The 14282-nt window shown below is 45.2% G+C and overlaps 1 protein-coding gene across 1 annotated transcript in view; it reads left to right on the top strand.

Moving 5' to 3' along the window:
- The window catches only part of LOC146179127 (uncharacterized), a 166319-nt gene that overhangs the window by 137402 nt on the left and 14635 nt on the right, over window positions 1–14282 (top strand). The window contains exon 4 of the mRNA XM_084580119.1: window positions 12338–12448. Coding sequence (XP_084436245.1) covers window positions 12338–12448 — 111 coding nt within the window. The remainder of the gene's footprint in view (window positions 1–12337; window positions 12449–14282) is intronic.

Raw genomic sequence — 14282 nt, forward strand, 5'->3', positions numbered from 1 at the left:
CGTAGTAGTTCTCTAAGAGACACCAAAACACGAACTGTACTTTTTCTTCTTGTCTCCCACTGTCAGCCTTATTTTAGGTAGGTTTCAGTTATATAAAAGATAAGCGCTTCCGATCTCTCACAAAGCAGGTACAGTCTCGTCCACTTCTAGCTGTAACATGCTCACTGGCTTCAAAGCGTCACTGCTTCCGGCCCGGCCGAGCAATAAACCTAAGCGGCAGGCCATGTGAGGCAGCATGTCCGGAGCCCTGTGTGCTTACATCTATTTGCATCAATATGTGTCTGCGTCGAACGCAATGTTGCTTTGAAAACAGTGACAGTGTAATAGCTTGAAGTGGATGACCTTGTACGTAGGAGCCAGAGCTCCATGCTTTGTTTGCATTGCGGATTGCGTAGCATGAGCTTAGTCTGGTTGCCTTTTGCTGCCTTCTGCTTCCAGATAAAAAAAAATAAAGAAATCCAGTTTACACGTTTCGCAACGTGGTAGCCTCTATATAAGTCACAACCTTTTTTAATATCATCTACGAGTATATGTTGATGCTGCGCTCAGAGTGGTTCTTCCACGCGTCTGAAAATTCTTCAAAACTAAAGGAGGTAGTCAAACATCCTACAGGCTGTATCTGATACACTAAATATAGATGAGTCTATTACTAGCCGGATTGAACTGATGTATCCTCTCAACACGTCCCGAATACAGCTGTTTCTTCCAGTAGGTATGCGCTGCTAATGAATATTGGTGCCGAAAACCAATAAGACAGTCGCTTTGTATATCTGCAGCTTTGTTATCCGTGTTAGTTAATGAACATTGTCTCGTCAATTCAACATTGCCACGATTCTGTGATTATAAATTATGTATTGACCAGTGGTAGTTTTTATGCTGCCCGTGTCCGCTGTTACCTTATTCGGCGAACCACAGCGATCGCTCATGCTACGATGAAATTAGGTGTAAGCCAAACAGGACGTTTCTTTTAAGGCAACCCGAGTTATACCGGAGGCTTTTGCTTAACTGCAATAGCAAAATAACAGCGGTACGTGTGAAGCCTCGGGGCACAAGTTTGAGAGAGAGAAGTTCAAGACCAAACATGGAGAAACAAAATTGGAGCAGATGTGAGAGAGAGGAAAATTGGGGCTCTTGAAGTGGAGTCGAGGATAAAGACGGCATACGGCGTACCGTACTCTTACTAATGGGCTTGGTCAGGGAAGTAGATCAGAGGTTCGATACGTCCGCAGTCACAGACGGGGAGCACCACGCCGCTCGCTGGCGCTCTCTGATCATCAGCGGCTGTATGTGTGCCTTCCGCAAGAAACAACACTGATACTAATGCATGCATCATCAAATAGGTTGCTCTGATGGTCGGCGAATCTTTATACGTTTTGAGAAGCTAGATTTAAAGCGAAGCTTTCCTAGCTTCATCGACCCGTAGTTATCAGAGTGGTAAATTTAACCTTCAAGCGGAGGAGTGTCAGCCACGTGACATAACACTTAACTCGCCGCCGCAGCAGTGGACTCGGAGACGGCGGCGCTCGCTCGCCTCACATCTACGCGGAACCACGCGTTCCGCCCCTCGCTTAAATGAAAACGCGAGGCGTTTGCTTGAAGTTCACAGAGAACCAAAGAGGAGCCACGTCCCGAAACGAGTGCTACGATTGCGTATCGCAGACGCCGGGCTGATATGATGGTCTTCAGGACATGTAGCACAATTTGTAAGATAGTACATACGCACTGTTTGTTATTCAGAGACTCCGAGAAGGCAGGACTTCCTTCGGACAACACGAACATGCAGACAACAAGGATTCAGTGGCTTCGTTTTATAAAGGAAGCCTGGGCGCAACCGAGGCATGCCATCGGCTAGCGCTACAGTCGCACACGCGAACCGTGACTGCGTACATCAGATAGCGGCCCACATTAGCAAGGTGGCACACAGTAGCAAGGCGTAAACAAGCTTGATAAGCGTTGCGCCGATATAACCTCCCCCTCCAGCAAAATCAGAAGCTATCATACGTCAGACGATCCGGCTTCCGCTTATCACGAGCGCTGCGTTTCGATAGCACAGGTAACCCAGCGTCGGTTTGTTCCGACGTTGATGCACATTGGGCGCGACTTGCAAGTAGACAACATTCACTCCGATCCAACACTGGCTGGTTCGAGGCAGCTGTAGGAGAGCGTTTACTTTTTAGCAAATCCCTTGAAAGGGGTAAATTTGTATCACTTTCGTTCACAACAGCAGGCTTCACAACTAACGTCGCAAATGGTCAGCATGCACAAACCGCGTCTGTCCATCTAAAACTAAAAGGAATGTCATTGCTGATTTCACATCCACGATCCTGCCTGGACGCCACTTTGCTTGTTCCCCGCGCGCTGAACGCAGAAACTCTGTCGCCAAAAAATGATCTAGGTGAACTTCTTCGCTTGTTTGCACTGCGAACATCCCTCTCAGATCTGGCATTTACATGATACTGGTCTCGCCTTACAAAAGACTGGATGCCTATAGTTTTTCATTTTGATCCTACCAGTGAATTCCTGAATAGAGCCATAACCTGGCTCAAAGACACTGTACAGCCGTTCTAACTTCTCAGCTTCCGCTGCTACAATCCACCTGCCCTCCTGCACGTTATCAACGTTATGTTGCAACTGCTGAACAGCATTGTGCAAGTCAACGTTTAGCGTCGTTATCCAATCGCGACCTAAAAGCGTCGGCATACGCGCTCCATTTTCTAGCTTTGAAATTATCAGAGGCAGATCGTAGCTTCGGTTCTGATAAGATATCTTGACTTTTGCCGTGCCTTTCACTTTGAGTGAAGTACCACTATACACGCCTAGACGTATGCAGTCTTTCGAACAAGGGCAGTTTGGAAAATTTTCATCGAAGTCTCTTTCAGACATTATGGTCACAGCGGCTCCCGTGTCTAATTTCATCAGAATCTCCTTGCCATTTACTCTTACTTTCAGCAAAACAGGCAGTGAGCCCTGAACTTCGATCGTCGTACAAATTGTTAGCAAGTCGGTTCCCGCCAAGGGCTCCTCAACTTTGTACACCACATTTGTTTTGCACATTTTCGCTACATGACCCGGCTTCGAGCATTTGAAACACGTACTTTTGAGGAAAGAACAACTTACGCTGTATCTATGACAGATGGGAACAGTGCATTTCCCACTTTGTTTCCTTGGGCCGTTTTGAGGGGCACGCTGCTCGTTGCTAGAGGCCTTCTTCGTCGCGTGTCTCCGGCCTTGCGTGGTGTGTTCCCGATGCCAACAGATGTCCGACTGGTAGTTGACCCCTCCGGTAGCATTTCTCTATTGTCTTTCTGAGCAGTTCCCAAGGCGGTGACAATTTCGCAAACTCGCTCCCAAGTGATTTCGGCATCAGACAGGGCAAGAAGACGACATCGGATATAATCCGTTCGTATTCCTGAAATCAGTCAATCCCAGAGCGCTTCTTCCAAAAAACTGCCAAACGAGCACGTGACAGCCAGTCTCTCGAGCTCGACAATGAACTGTGCCGTGGGCGAATCTTGCTTTCGCTGGTACAAGTGATACCGTTCGGTAACCACTGACCGTTTTGGTGCATAGTGCTGTCGGAGAACATCTTTAGCTTCTTCGCACTTGACTTGCGTGGGCTTCTTCAGCACTAGAAGGATACGCAGAGTCACGTAAACCTTTTCACCAAGGAGAGGTTAAGAAAACGTCTAACTTCTTACTTGCGTCTATTCCGTTGGCGGTTGCGCACAGGCCGACTTTTCCACGTAGACGTCGCAATTGCCAGAGTCCGGGAAGAACTCGCCCAACGATCCCAGAGTGGTGCTCATCACTGATGCCCCCGCTTGCCGTGGCGTCGTCGTCATCTCTTCAAGCTTGGTCACTGCCTTTTCCTGAACGATCCTGTCATCGTAGCCATGTTAATCAGAGACGCCGAGAAGGCAAGACATTCTTCGGACAGCAGCACGAACATAGATGACAAGGATTCAGTGGCTCCGTTTTATAAAGAAAGCCTGGGTGCAACCGAGACATGCTGTTGACTAGCACTACAGTCGCATACACGAACCGTGACTGCGTAGTAAATCAGATAGCGACACACAGTAGCCAAGCGGCAACAAGCTTGATAAGCGTTGCGCCGATATGTCTGCCGCCTCGCATTTCCTCGCTATGGATGAAGCGAGCCGGCCGGGAACGTCTACGCCGTCGGAACGGTCTCGTAGACGGCAGTTGAAAACATTTGTGTGTTTCACAACGCAAAACATGTGTTTGTCTACGTGATGGTTTGGTTTGGTCTGTGGGGTTTAACGTCCCAAAGCGACTCAGGCTGTGAGACGCCGTAGTGGAGGACTCCGCAAATTTCGACCACCTGGGGTTCTTTAACGTGCACTGACATCGCACAGCACACGGGCACCTTGCTTTTCGCCTCCATCGAAAAGCGGCCGCCAAAACCGGGATTCGATCCCGCGTCCTTGGGAACAGTAGTCGAGTGCCGTAACCACTGCGCCACTGCGGCGGGGCTTTGTCTATATGAGTTCAACCTGGCTTAGCAACACATCATAGCCAAGCATAACAATGCTTTCGCTGGCAGAACCAGGCTTAGCTGAGCTAAGCCGCAACATTTGTATTTCTTACTCGCAGCTGCGCCAATTATAGGCGCTTAATAAAGATCTGAATAATATAAACATTAAGAGATAGGAAGCGTGCAGAGTGGGTCAGAGAAATAACTCAAGGTACTGACATTCCAATGGAAATCAACAAGAAGAAATGAGCATGGGCAGGATATATAGTGCGAAGAGAGGATAACCGATGGTCGCTTAGGGTAACAAACTGGATTCCAATGGAAGGAAAGCGTAGCAGGGGCGGCAGAACGTTAGGTGGGCGGAGGAGGTTAAGAAGTTCGCAGCGGTCAAGTGGATGCAGCTAGCACTGAACAAGGTTAATTGGAGAAATATGGGAGAGGCATTCGCCCTGCAGTAGGTATAGTCAGGCTGATGATAAAAGTATAAACCCAAGGTTTTTCGCGCAAGCGAGCATTCAAGCCGACATCGGCTTACGCAAACAAAACCAGTTGTGTTTGCCTGGAGGCAGTAGGAGAACGATTGCAGATATAGGCCACAGTGAGACTATAGTTCAGGTTTATATTTGTAAAACATTGCACATTTCATGTTCAGGGAAGATGCTTGTAACCCGCCTTCTTGGATTTTGCCAAGGTCCCGCGAAACCTGCTTCAAGACTGGCCGCCAGGGGTTTTCGATACCAGGCCGAATCAAAGAGAACAGTTTCTGTGGCGACTGCTTTATACTACTCAGCGATATCGGCAAGCCGGTTTCTTCGCGTGCGGAGTTGCCAGTCGTTCACGCTTCCCATCGGATTTCGCGGTCTTCACCTCTTTTGACAAATTTGCATGAAGATTCTAATTACGCCTCATCAACACCAATGAAAGGCAAACGCACGCATTAAATATTAAGTTAAATATGACAGGACGTGGCAAAGCAAATATAACGAAGCTACATGACAAAATAATGATCCTTCTTGTGTAGGCATCCTTAGCCAAACTGAACAGCCATTGAATTATTTTCGTGGAAAGACGGCCAAAAAATGTCCTAAATTAGAATACAAGCAGCTCTAACAAAGCAGGCGACTTCGGAATTTAGAAGCCTGGAAAGTAAAAGGGACAAAAGAGACAAATGGGAGAAGCAAAGAAAAGCGGCATGGTACTAATGCCGAGTGTCTCTCACATTTAAACCTTTATGTTTTGCAGAATTTTCCACTGAAAAGGTTTTTGAAGGCTTTTTTTTAAAGCTTCCCTGTATTCAAATATGAAACGCATGCCGAAAGTTTCAGTAAAAAACGAATTAGTAGGAGACATATTAGCGGTTTCCAGAACGCCAAATATATAGCAGCACCGTTCTTTTTTTAAACTCATCATGGATCGCACAGCGATTGTCTTGAAGCTGTGGCATACAAGCATAATAAATGGCGCCAATTTTATTAGTGTGCTGCCTTTCTGTTTCTCTTTGAGATTTCTAATGAGGGACTTACGGTCGTCTATCGCCATCTGTGTAAGTGTGAGGTAACTACGCTGCTGAAAATGAACGCCATGAAGCGGTCAGTAGTGCGTGCATCAAAAAGTAACAGGACGGTTGAAGTAGATGCGGAACGAGATGCGGCATCAAGCACTGGCAGACCGTGCCAAACATCATTAGTTAACTTTCGACTGTGTGCCTGGTGTCCCGAGAAGTACGTATTCCAGCCCCGAGATGACGCTGAAGAACGTAATGGTTAGCTGCGCTAGAACGGTGCTTTGAAGGAGAAAACTATTTTCGTCCGAAATGTGTTCGCTCAAACTTTGTTTTCCGTCTTTAAAGAATTCGAAGTCATAGTCGAACAACCTCGAAAATACTGCCTTTACAGTTGAATCAATATTAGCAACGACTGAAAAATAAATAGAAGAAAGCGAAATTTGGGTTTTTGTGTTGATAGTTCAAAGCTAATTTGCCGCGTTGATGTTCCAAACAATGAACACACAATGGTTGGCTGCGCGCGCCTGCTCCTTTAGATGCTTAAAGGCAGTCGCGTTCTAGATTTTAGCGGTGGGATTTCACCAAACGTAACGTAAACAATATCGGTAATGTGGTTTGTGGAAGCAGCTGAATGCGTTGAATGAGATTCGGATGCCATTGTTGCAACGCTCGTTAGTTTGGAAGCGATTTAGTTAGGCAAGGCAATTTGAGAGACTAAACCGCGGGAAAGAACAGGCGTCAGGAAAATGCAACCAATCCACGGTCATCATTATTACACATTACTCCGTGTTTTCCTTTTTTTTTTTGGGGGGGGGGGGGGGGGAGGAGGGGGGCTGGAACGGCTCACAGCTCAGCGATTTGCAGCTTTGCGTTGCCATATGACACATTTAGGAAGGCTTCTTGAATATTTGCGTGCTAGTTAGGTGAGCACTGTACGATTTCACGCCATTAGAATCAGTTGCAAGGATTCCGCACCATTGAGAAATATGCAAAATAGTGCAAAGTGATGTCGTAAGAGCAATTTGCTTGATGATGTAAGCTATTTACTACACACAGATTTTGGTGTATAGACTACTTGCTATTCGTCTAGTACTATTCGTCTATTGCAATTCTGCCCCGCCGGGGTGGTGCAGTGGTTAAGGCGCTCTACTACTGTGGCCAAGGACGCGGGATCGAATCCCGGCCTCTGCGGCCGCTTTTCGATGGAGGCGAAAAGCAAGGTGCCCGTGTACTGCGCGATGTCAGTGCACGTTAAAGAACCCCAGCTGGTCAAAAATTTCTTGAGTCCTCCACTACGGCGTCTCTCATAACCTGAGTCGCTTTGGGACGTTAAACCCGACAAACCAAACCAACCAAACCATCTATTGCAATTATATTAACCATTTTGTGCAGACGACCGTGTTTGCTTTCAAGCTTTTCCTTAAAGCATTATAGCAGCTAGGTTCAGTAACAACGCAAGCGAGTGGACAACTTGAGAAGAAAATAAATTTCTGATTATCACTGTTGAGGATGATAGGAGAATCATGATGTGATTTAAATTAGAAGGCTCAAATTCTGATCAAGGAGTGACATGGGTGACGTCTTTCTGGTCTGCCTGCGGTTATCTCAGGGACCGGTATTTCAAAGCATTGTACTCAAGAGAAACCCAGAAATAGGCTCAAAAAACCTTATCGTCGTCAGTATCGGGGGTCGAACCTCGTACCTAGGTTATTTGATGTGGGTCTTCAATCCACTAGACTATAGCTGCTCAGCAGTATTCATCATTATCAGCCGGACTAAACCCACTGCAAAGCGAAGGCCTCTCCCATTTTCCTCCAATTAACACGGTCCTGTGCCAGCGGCATCCACTTGACGCCTGCTAATTTCTTAATCCCATCCACCCAACCAATTTTCTGCCTCCCCCTGCTACGCTTTCTTTCCCTTGGAATCAAATCGGTTACTCTTAGAGACTATCGGTTATCCTCCCTTCGAACTATACGTCCTGCCCTAGCCCATTTTTTGTTCTTAAGTTTGACTCGAATACCAGCAATAAATTATTTCTCTGACCCACACTGCACGCTTCCTATATCTCCTAATGTTACAGCTGTCATTTTATGTTCCATGGCCCTTTGCGTTGTTTTCAACGTAAGTGGAACCTTTTTCGTTAACCTCCAAGTTTCAGCTCCATAGGTCAGGAGGATGCAACGATTATGCACTTTCCTCTTTTGTGATACCAGTAAGCTGCTAGTCAAACATTGTGACTAGCAGCTCAGAAGTAATCGCTGGAGAAGTTCGATGCCACTTAAGACTCCGTTCGAGAGAACCCAGTGGCATCGCGTTGTCAAGCTTTATTTACTCTAGTTGTCTAGGCACCTTTCTTTGCTGGATTTGTGAGCACACCCTTCGGAGGTAGGACCCAAGAGTTTACGCGTAAACAAGGACACTAATTTTGCACTTCACTCGGCCTGTGGTTGGTACTTTGTGATCATATGATGTTCATTACAAATTTCTAAATCAATCATGCAATTTCGCCTCTCACGACTGCGTGGTCTTAGTGCGACAGAAAATCTAAGGCTATCATATAAAAGGAGCTCGACAAACGGGTAGTGAGATTATATGCGAACCATCAGGTGATCATTTTATTAAGCACTTGAAATATTAGCCTAATGCATGTCGGTCACGATGAGTGCTATTACGCGGGGACAATAATTAAAAGGTCATCAATTTTCGTAAATGTGTTCCAGATAATTAGGTGGCTTTTGTTGTGTGTTTCTTTAGCATATCTTCTTTCTTGCTTAGAATAATTTGACACCTATCATAATTCAATTTTTTTTTAGGATATGCAGACAGTGAGAGCGAAATGAAGCTTTATTAATGTTGAGAAAAAATGCCGTTGAGAGTGGACCTTCTATATCAAAAGACCAGTTCTGGCTGCAATTTTCCGCGCACGGTGGACCATTGAAATTTGATGACTGGGTAAAGGCAGGAGCAGCGAGCGTTCCCGCAAAGTCGTGGAGCTTTTGTGAATGGTCGGTTGCGGGAAACTCGCACATTCCCACACGATGTTGTAGATTGTAGCTGTATCTGTACAACACTTACATGTTGAAGGGGTCTCTTCGGGGGGATAGGCATGCTGGGCTTCTGGAGAGTAGAAAGTGGCTATCTCTAACTGCATATATATGACAGCTTCCTCTTTCGAGAGGGTACCGTAAGGGGAAGAGGACATGCGGTAGTCCTCAAGGCACCTGCGCAAATACTTTATCACGATAGTAAAACGTTTTCATTTAGAAAATACGTTAAATGTTAGCACTTTTTCTTCATATGTGCTGAGAGGAGTCCTCATTTATCGGATGCATCTATACTAACTTTCTCAATTCTTGGTATTATGCGTATGTATTTACCTGTGTACTATGAGCCTTAGATTTTGCATAGTGTCTCAATGTGTTCAATATGACACTGACGTGAAGTTTCCGGGTATTTTTAGCCGGCACTCATATTTACTTGGCCATGCAAGTGTGGTTTCTTTATGATTTGCAGCTGTTGCTCGTGCGGTCATCAATTCGAATATGTGCTTCTTTGTACTTTTTTTTCAGTTATATAACCAAAACGCATTTCAAGTGCTCTAACTAGACGTAATCATAATGCCAAATCCTTCAGCACCACATGTAGACATGCAACTACAACTCATAGTCAATAAAACAATGCAAGCGACGTCCATTCGGAGTGGGTGTCTCCGACCATATAATAAATCGTACCGAAGCACGCACAGCCTTGGGCATGGATGGCCCCAAGACACCAACCAGTACGCTAGCGCCGAGTGCTGTAGTGGAGCTTCCTTGAACACTATAATCGCTGCTGCGCACGCATCACTGCATTGTTCACCTTCTCTGATGTGGTTGCGACATTTTCTTTTGGAATAAACTTAAACCTTACATGTTCAGGTATAACCTTACGGGCTTTGAATATCAAATGACTAAAAACGTTTCTGATCAAAGCACGTTTGATTCATAAATATTTTATAAGCGTCGACGTCAGCTTGTATGTAGTTGATCAAATTTCAATCCTTTATTGCGCTGGGCATATTGATTAACTTTGACTGAGGTGTTGAATTCCCTGGTCTATTCTGGGTCTGGTTGCATAGCCAAAGCTCTCGCTGCTGTCTCCCCTGCTGCTTTGCTTTGACTGTTCTCTGGTAATGATATGACGCTGCGAGTTTTGTGCAGCAGTCGCAAAGAGCCTCGTTGCCATCTTCTCCAATTTACTTTTTTTATTGCCTTCTCATGGTAAGCATATTGTTTAATTGTGTGAATGGTGGTAATCTAAACAGAGCTTGATTGTGGAGCTCAGCCTCCCGGTTACATATTAGTAAGAGTGCATTATTTGCTTAGACATTGTATGGGGCGAGAACCTTTAATTAATACCGCGAAAAAAGTTCCCCTTCATCTGTTGTGTCCTTAAAACGATATGGCGGTAATATGCTCAAAATAAATGGATCATATATCCGGTATAGTTCGTGCTATTTAGAAGATTCAGGGCTCTACATTTACCAGTTGCAACCAGCTGCATACGTTCGCTCACAGAAACACAACATGGAGAGGGATTACAAAACGGCAAAATGGTTGGTTTGGTTTGGTTTGGTTTGTGGGGTTTCACGTTCCAAAGCGACTCAAGCTATGAGAGACGCCGTAGTGGAGGACTCCGGAAATTTCGACCCCCTGGGGTTCTTTAACGTGCACTGACATCGCACAGCACACGGGCGCCTTGCTTTTCGCCTCCATTGAAAAGCGGCCGCCGAGGCTGGGATTCGATCCCTCACCCTTGGGAACAGTAGTCAAGCGCCGTAACCAATGCGCCACTCCGGCGGGGCAAAGTGACAAAATGAATCAAATACAGGGTATTCAGCGCAGTACAAAGCACACATGAAAAAGAACACCACGGGCGCTCTTTCTTTTATGTGTTGAGTTGCGCTGAATACCCTGTAATCATTTCTGACAACTAACTAGCTCTGCAGTTAACTCCCCTAAACTGCAAAATGATTCCACAGTCATTATGAAATTTGCGTATGTAAATTACGTTCAAAAAAGCGCTTAGGGTGCGCTGAGAATCTAACCCGGGATCATCTGCTCTCGAGAGCGGAACGTTACCCCTGGAAATATGCACTGTAGGCGTATAGTTAATGCTTACTTACAGCGGGACTTCGTATCTATATCTTATAATGTTTCACGCAAAATGGCAGCGTTCTATTATATGCTGATGGCATAAATGCGAGATTACAGAGGGAATGTAGAAGTTGAAATTTACTGAATAGCGAAATACATATCAATAACGGGTGGGTATCCGCGAACAAAGGTTCGCTCGAGAAGCAGATCACGGGAACCATCAAAGCTGCCACATCATACAATTAGAGGCGTAGCTAAAGTATTTCCAGAACTTATGTACCGGCCGTCGTTGCTTTTTGTCGGGAAGAGTGCATCGCTTACATGAAAAATATGTTACTCTAGGTTTTGATCTTTCCATTTCTTCAGTTGTGACTTGCATGAGGGGTGCATGGTCTGCTGCTTGAAATATACATTTGGAGTAAAAATGCGGTGACCACACTCTCGTTTACGTTTGTTAAGTTTCATAATTAGTATTAATTAATAAATGTGTATGTCAATTAAGGGCGCTTCTTCGACAGTCTTGAACTGCATAAAAATAAAACGTTTCCTACAAACATTTAATCTTTTGCGACTTCTTTTTCGCTCACTACAGCTGGCTAGCATCTGAATTTTTCAAAGTGTAAACTGTATTCAGTGGAAAAGTCCGAACCTAATCCCGGTCGTTGCAATGACCTTCAGGCCGAGGTTTTTAAATGAGTCAGAAAGACAGAGCTTATAGGCTTTAAAGAGTGCAGTAGTACGCGCCTGGCAGGTCATTTCAGCTCATATCCCAATATTTTGGATTCGTGTCAAAATTCAAAGGCTCGAAACGACAATGCGCAATTGGCCCAATATCGAGAAAGTCGCTCACCAAATATCATGCTTTTAAACGTGTGCTTTAAACGTGACGCGTATTTCGCTGTCCCGTTAATTATTAGACAGTTTTGATAAATATCCTTCCTTTCTGAGTCATCGTGCGCCGAAAGGAAAGCTGACCCCAACAGCTGTATGCACGTAAAGCACAATATCATACTCTGAAAAAACGCTACATTTATCAGCAAAAAATTTACAGGCAGGCGGGATGGAAACGAAAATAGAAGGACGTAAAACACCTACTTTGCCCCTTGCTTAAGGCACAATTCTTCGCAAAAAGCTTTGTATAATATTGCTGTTCGTTATTACGCAAACCGCTCACCCATTGATCGTATTCAATATAAACAGCTCATCCGTGTCCTCCCGTCATCAAGAACGCCAAGGGAGCACCATTGGAAGCCATGGCTGGCCCCTTTGCTGAAGGAGACACCTTGCGGCTGACCTGCGAAGTTGAAACATGTAAGTTTCCAGGAGCACTGAGGTCATCAAACAGTCTTCTTAACTACCTCAAAGATGTTTTGATCTCGTCACTCTAAATTAATACAATAAAAGCTACGCTTAGACATGCAAGCCTGTCGGTATAATTAGAGGCGGCGGGATAAGCTGACGCGCCAAAGATTTGTACACACGTCACGAGTAAACGCAAGTAGAAAGGAACCAAAGCCAAGTACGAGCTCGCTTAAGAATCAACGTCCTCGCATTATAATAACCTCCCTCGTTCAGCTTAATTGGAAATGAAAATATTGAGTTATTCACTCACATACACGGCAGAAGGAGGGCTCAGCCACCAGGCAAGTCATTTACTTCAAGTACCGAGGTATCACTCGTGCAGGCGTGTGCACATAGTTCAGGGGGAATAAAATTAAAATGTACGGCAGAAAATTTACGTCTGGACCGAAGAGCATACCAAAAGTACACTGCGGCCGAGGAGGTCAACCGTTGTCACGAAGTCAGCTTCTTGACAAACTAACCGCAGAGTTTTGCAACGTATGTGGCGGACAAGGAAATGCGTCGGGATGCTTTCCGGCTATCCGTATATAAAGACGGTAATAAACACTGCCCGCTCCCCCAAGACGACGCGCACGCCTCTGAACAGAAAGAGGGGTTACGGTAAACGCGCCGTTCGAAGCGCGCAAAAAGTGCGACAAGAGTAGATTTTTTCAACTTGCGCTAACAGAGCTTTAAACGGGACAATGACCAGCCTGGCTTGCCGACACACAAGTAAAGGAGCCCGAAATTGGAGCACGTGTGCGGAAGCAGGCAGAAACGTGCCCAAAAGCGAAAAAAAAATGCCGTAGCTCTGACATATTCTTTGAGATAATGCATGGAGGCGAAACTAGTACTCCTTCTCGATCGACCGCTAATTGTAACAGGCTGGCAGAATATGGTGCATCTCAGAGAACAATGGATGCGACGGAAACAGCAAAGCTCCCGCTCCGTTTCTGACACTGACAGCCAGCAGATCTGAGAGTCCAAAAATGCATGCGATTAGTTCTATGTTTCGGCAGCCTTGCCATTACATGTTTTATGAACGGCAGTTCCTCTCATATTATGAAGAATACAAGGTTAGCGCAGGAGGAAACAAAAATCAGCTTTTGTACAGCATAACGGGGTTAATCTTAAAATAGTACGCTGCTACTTTGCTGTGCTTGCGACTCAGAATAATTACAATAGAATTGGATTTCACATCATGTTTAGCACATGCCAGCGTAGACTTGAACCGCTTTTGCGCACATTAAAATGAAATTGCATAATTAGCTTAAGGGTATCGCGCAATGCGTAAACTGAACCCATGCAGAGGGCAAATGGAATTCATGTTTAGTTAAATTATTGGCGGCTCATACCCTTCACCCAGTTAGAACAATCTTTACTGCCAATCTTTACATGCGCCAGACGAACTAGCTTAGATATATTATTTACTGTAGCATTCGCCGATAATATTGTTACCTAGCGGTATTAGCTGGTTGTGCTGAGGATGATGAATTGCGACAGACTCCCAAAAGAAGACGACGCCGAGAGTGATGAGATCGGTGCTGTCATCAACGTTAGTTGTGTGAACAGCTATCGGACTGTAGATCTTCCCCGTAACATCTATTGGTGAAGGCGCTGGGTGCATCAACACTATGTTGATGCAGCATAAGTATTTATTTATTTATACACAGTACCTACAGCGCCCTCACAGAGGCATTATTGTAGGGGGGAAACATCATAAATAAGAACAAACATCTAGTACACAATAAATTAGGCAAATGATGCGGTCTACACAGAAAATTCAGAAAACCCATGCACTATG

This window comes from Amblyomma maculatum, chromosome 9, assembly GCF_055883805.1.
Source record: "Amblyomma maculatum isolate TAMU_Amacu chromosome 9, ASM5588380v1, whole genome shotgun sequence".
In the NCBI taxonomy this organism is placed as follows: Eukaryota; Metazoa; Arthropoda; class Arachnida; order Ixodida; family Ixodidae; genus Amblyomma; species Amblyomma maculatum.